Below are 5,213 nucleotides of genomic sequence, written 5' to 3'. Positions count from 1 at the left end.
TAAATATTTTATCTTTTTCTCCAATATTTAATATTTTGTTATTTGTATCCTTATATACTTTTATTATAGTTTTTTTATCAAGAAAGAAAATTTTTCATTAAGCGACAAATAACTACCAACCAATGGGAGCACTACAAAAAATACGGCTCCACGCTCAACAACCACCCCATTACAAATGAATTATGTTCAAGTATAATTTTTCCACTCTATACATTCATGTGCTTAACAATTTGTAATTTTTAAGTTACTAAACTTGTAATCTCTTTAACTCACTGTATTGGAAAAGCCCTCAAAAATACATTTATTTCTGTTGACCCAAATGCTATAACAAGTAGCTGCAAATATAGAGATATCTATAGCCTGTAGTAAACTCAAAGAAGACAAAGACAACCAATTGAACCATCCCAAGTAATCCAAAGGCCAAGCATTTTTGCCCAGCCAATTAAAGACAAGTCTGACCACCTACCGAGACAGAGAACACTCAAAAAATAAGAGCTTGTTTGGCTTTCAAGTTTAAAAACTGTTTTCACTTTTTAAAAACTAAAAATAGTTTTTTAAAACTAATTGATAGTGTTTGGCTAAAATTTTTAAAAATCATTTTTAAAAACTGGATTAAAAAAAAAAACAAAAAGCTGAAAACATCAAAATGATGTTCTCTGAATTTTTAAAAACTCAACAAAAATTCTCAAACGAAAAAGAGAGAACGAGTTCTCTGAATGTGTTCTCTCTATCCTATAGTGTAATCAGGTATCTTCCAGCGTTATATCTCTTCTTCCTAGAAAGTATTTACAACTCTTCTCATCTTCTTCATTATCATCATCTTCTTCTTCTTTATCTTCATTTTCTTCTTCTTCTGTGCCCTAGAAATGGCCTTTTGATTTTTCTAATTTATTTTTCTGATTTACTTTAATTAGGTTTTGAATTGCAATGGGCTTACTCCAGATTTGAGTTCTAAAGAGAAGACAAGTTGACAAATAAGGTTAGTTCAGTTTGAGCAATACTTTTTGATTCATTTTCTTATGGATTTTTTGGGTTTCAATTGTGTTGTGTGAGATAATTGAGATTTTCTTAAATTAGTTGCCTATATTCTGTTTATTCAATTTGTATAAGAAAATTTTTGATTAAGCTGATTATATTTTGTTGCTTGAGGATGAATATTGTGATTTGAGGTTGTTAATATGAATATCGTGATGTGGGTTCTTATGTGATGTTTGGTTTCAGCAATAATGTATGTTTTTCTTAATAAATTTTAAGCTATTTTTCATTATATTGTGGGTTCTATCTTAGTGGTTTGGCTTGGCTAGGCCCTCATTCTCATCAGATTTAGGGATCTTTGAAATATTTGGGGTGTTGGGTTTGTGGGGATATGTGTTTGTGTATTTGAAGTTTATCTTCAGAACACTGTGTATCATGTCTCTTCGTGTCTTCTTGTTGTGTAATCAAAGGGTGCACCAGCAACGGTTGTATAGGGATGAGCGGTCATGTAATAAGATCCAACATCTTGGTTAGTAGTGAACATAATACAGCTAAGTATGGGGCTTGAATTTATTATCATCTTGATCAATAATGATATTATTATTATCATCATCTACAACGACGTCGTTTTGATAATCTTCGTAGTTTGTTGGGGTTAAACTTAGGAGTGGAAGAGCTTCTCTTATGGGTGGAGAAGATGGGGCACTTGTACTACTTGTAGATACTGTTTGGCTTCCTAGAAAATAGAAATTCTGAGTTTCTTGTTGATGGTAATTGTGATTGTGAAAAGGGTAATGATAATTTGGTGGAATATTGTTGTGGTGTGTGAGAAAAGGGTTTAATTTGTAGAGATTATTATTGTTGTGGTTGTTGTTGTTTTTGAAGAAATTTGAGTAAGTGGTAGTCGACCATGGTTAAAAGGCTAAGAAAGCTTTATTAATCAAGCTATATCTTTCGGGTTTTTTTTTTCTTTTTTAGAGAGAAAAAAAAGGTAGAAGAGGAGAGAGAGAGAAAGTGAGTACAAGATGACTGAAGAGAGTGAGTACTGAACGGTGGATATAGAGGAGAGGTTAAAGTGAGTAGTGGTGGTGTGTAGTAGTTTTATAAGTTGTAAAAGGCTTCAAAGGCATGCCAGAAGAAGACCTTCCTACTTCCCTTTCTGAATTACATATAAACAAATGTCCAATAGTGAATAGTACTGTGCCATTATTAGTCTTTAGAAAACATTTTTTTAATCATCATTCCTTTAGTAATATTTCATGATATATTTATCTTATATTACCTAATCATTTTGTATTGTTATAACATGAGGTAGTTATTATTTTATTATTTTTATTATTAAGAATGAGAAATTGATAAAAAGAAGACTTTGGTTCTAATTCTCTCAAAGTTGGCATCAACCCATTTGGCCCATGTTCTCAGCCCTTTCTCCAAAGCAGTCACACTATCCATATCTTGTTTTTATTACTTTATATTGTAAGTTCCTGGAAGATTTCTTTTCTTCTTAGGCAAAAGTACTGATTGTTGTTGTTGATGAGAAGAAGAATCGTTGCTATTAGTACTACTAATTGGTATATATATTTTTTGTTGATGATTATTATTATTTCCTTGAATAACTTCTTCATCTCCAGTAGTTGTAGTACTACTGTTAATAATATGAATATTATTATTATTATTTGATAGGAGTTATGTATAATTGTTGTTATAACTTAGAATTTTAGACTTACATACACAGGAAGATAATTTTTGCTATGGCATATTGCTAGATTTGAAATGAGTATGACAACTGAGAATATAGATGATGATACATGCTTGTGGGGACCAACTATAGAGAAAATTTTTATTGATATCATGGTTGATGAAGTGAATAAGGGAAATATGACAAGTGGTCAGTTTAGCTCAAAGACATGGGCAAGAATTCTTGAGGATTTGCAAAGTAAAAGTAAGCGAAAGTATGTAATGAAACAAGTTAAGCAAAAGTTTCATAGGTTACGCACCAGGTATCGTGAGTTTTCTGAATTGTCGAAACAAACTGGATTTGGTTGGAGTCGTGAAAAAGATACTGTGACTGCTCCTGAAGAAGTATGGCAGAATTATATAAGGGTAAGAACTTATTAAGTTTATTATTTAAAAGAGTTAGTCTTTAATCAAATAAAGTGATAAGTTAGTTCCTTTTCTTTGTTTAGGCACATCCAAGGGCAGCACAATATCAAAAGAAAGGATGTGATCATTTTAGATTGTTGGAACTAATTTTTAGTAAATCAACTGCGACTGGTTTACACCATCGTTCTCGCTTGTGTCCACCCAATACTTATGATGAAAGGGAGATGGAAAATGATTTAGATCATGTAGACATACAACATATTGATGATAATGATAGTGCTAGTTGTATAGGCTCTCGTCTTGTTGATGATATTTTTAAACGTTCAGCAAAAAATTCAGCAACAACAAGTGCAGAGCGAGTGAAAAGACAAAGATCACAACAAATGAGTGATGCAATTGTTGCATGGACCGAGGTAGCTAAAGTAAGAGCTGAGGCTACTTTAGCTAAAGCAGAAAAATACAAGAGTAAAAGTGAAGTAGGAGGAAGTGAAAAAGATGAATTTTCTCTCACAAAATGCATGCAGATCCTTGAAGGAATTGAAGGAGTTGATGATGATGTTTACATGAAAGCTGTCGAGAAGTTCAAAGATTCGGATTGGAGAGAGATTTTTATTAATATGTCTACTGTTAGAAAGAGGGCTTGGCTAGATAGGCTTTGATATTATATAGTTTGTTATGCTAAGATGATTATTGATACTTATTTCTCTCTTTTTTTTTCTATATTATTATAGTTTGTTATGCTATGATGATGTTAACTGGTACCTATTTCTTTTTTTGAATACTGGATGACTTTGTTATTAATTTCAAACATTACATGTCTTTTCTATATATCTTTTTGCTTATGTTTTTTTTTTAAGTTAATTTTTTGCATGCTAATATGATTTTCAGGACTAAGAATAATCAAATGGATGATTCTAGTTCTAGTTCTAGTTCATCTTCTACAGATAGCGATTTCGATGACTTTTCAGATTTTTTGATGCTATACCTTCTAAGTGATTATAATGAGAAGTTTATTGAGAAAATCCCTCAACGAACATCTGTTTTAAGTGGAGAGGATTTTGTGAAACAATTATTAGGTGGTCATGAGAGAACATGTTACGAATTGTTGCGAATGGATAAGAATGTATTTGTTGAGCTTTGTACTTGTTTAAAACAAAAAGAATACATTAAGGACACCCGAGAGGTTAAAGTTGAAGAGTCAGTTGCTATTTTTCTTATGATTGTTGGTCAAAATATGAGAATGAGACTTATAGCAGATCGATTTCAACATTCGCTTGAAACCATTGATAGGCATTTTCGTCTAACATTGAAGGCAATATGTAAATTAGGACAAGATATCATTCGTCCAACTCAGTCTCCATTACCTTCTCGTATTGTCAATTCCTCGAAATACTATCCATGGTTTCAGGTATTTAACTACATCTAGTGTAAGATAAATAATACTTTCACATATTATTAGAGTGTATTTTTTTTTATTAACTTTTCTTTATTTTTTTAATCAGAATTGTATAGGTGCAATTGATGGAACACATGTGAGTGCATGTGTCCCTGCAGATAAGCAAGTCAGTTACAGAGGTCGAAAAAATATAGTAACACAAAATGTTTTATGTGCTTGTAACTTCGACATGTTCTTTACTTTTGTATCTGCTGGTTGGGAGGGCACTGCAAATGATTCCAGGGTGTTTATAGATGCAATTACAACACCTGAAAATTTAGTTTCCACTGCCTGAATATAAGGGGGTTTTGCCACCAAAACAAAAGATAGAGGGGTTAAGTGTAAAAAATTAAAACATAAGGGGGTTTTGCCACAAAAAAAAAAAGATAAGGGGGTTAAGTGTATAAAAATTAAAACATAAGGGGGTTTTGCCACCAAAAATAAAGATAAGGGGGTTAAGTGTATAAAAATCAAAACATAAGGGGGTTTCGCCGCAAATTGCTCTTTTATAAAAGTAATAAAATCTAGATATTAATGTCATTTGTTTAGCTATACCGGTTACAGCCGGTTCATTTGTTTGTTTATTTAAAAAAAATCGTTCAACTTGCCACGGAAGGGTCTCTTCCTCTTTCTCCGACTCCGGCGAACAAAGGGCATCTCCTTGCTCTTTCTCTGACTCCGGCGAACAAAGGCCCTCTTC

General features: G+C 32.2%; 1 protein-coding gene across 4 annotated transcripts; it reads left to right on the top strand.

Annotated features, from left to right (window-relative positions):
• Positions 1-263: 263 nt before the first annotated feature.
• LOC133034767 (uncharacterized) lies at positions 264-4,834 on the top strand. 4 transcript variants are annotated; one of them, XM_061110145.1, is made up of 4 exons: positions 264-747; positions 915-979; positions 3,967-4,486; positions 4,581-4,834. In XM_061110145.1, exons 3-4 carry the CDS (start codon positions 3,983-3,985, stop codon positions 4,806-4,808), a joined length of 732 nt encoding a protein of 243 aa, XP_060966128.1. In that variant the 5' UTR covers positions 264-747; positions 915-979; positions 3,967-3,982; the 3' UTR covers positions 4,809-4,834. The 4 variants fall into 4 exon arrangements, 1 of the variants encoding a protein (XP_060966128.1); XR_009686128.1 differs by lacking the exons at positions 3,967-4,486; positions 4,581-4,834 and adding exons at positions 2,697-3,078; positions 3,162-3,261 and having other exon boundaries at positions 495-747; XR_009686127.1 differs by lacking the exons at positions 3,967-4,486; positions 4,581-4,834 and adding exons at positions 2,742-3,078; positions 3,162-3,261 and having other exon boundaries at positions 496-747.
• The last annotated feature ends 379 nt before the right edge of the window (positions 4,835-5,213 follow it).

Source organism: Cannabis sativa, chromosome 2 (genome assembly GCF_029168945.1).
Source record: "Cannabis sativa cultivar Pink pepper isolate KNU-18-1 chromosome 2, ASM2916894v1, whole genome shotgun sequence".
Lineage (NCBI taxonomy): Eukaryota > Viridiplantae > Streptophyta > Magnoliopsida > Rosales > Cannabaceae > Cannabis > Cannabis sativa.
The sequence above is the reverse complement of the archived record's forward strand: the minus strand, read 5'-3'. Positions and strand labels throughout refer to the sequence as shown.

Coding starts and splice junctions, on each gene's coding strand:
- LOC133034767 (XM_061110145.1), top strand. CDS start 3,983: ATGGATGATTCTAGTTCTAGTTCTAGTTCATCTTCTACAGATAGCGAT. Junction 4,487..4,580: donor AATACTATCCATGGTTTCAG/GTATTTAACTAC, acceptor TTTTTTAATCAG/AATTGTATAGGTGCAATTGA.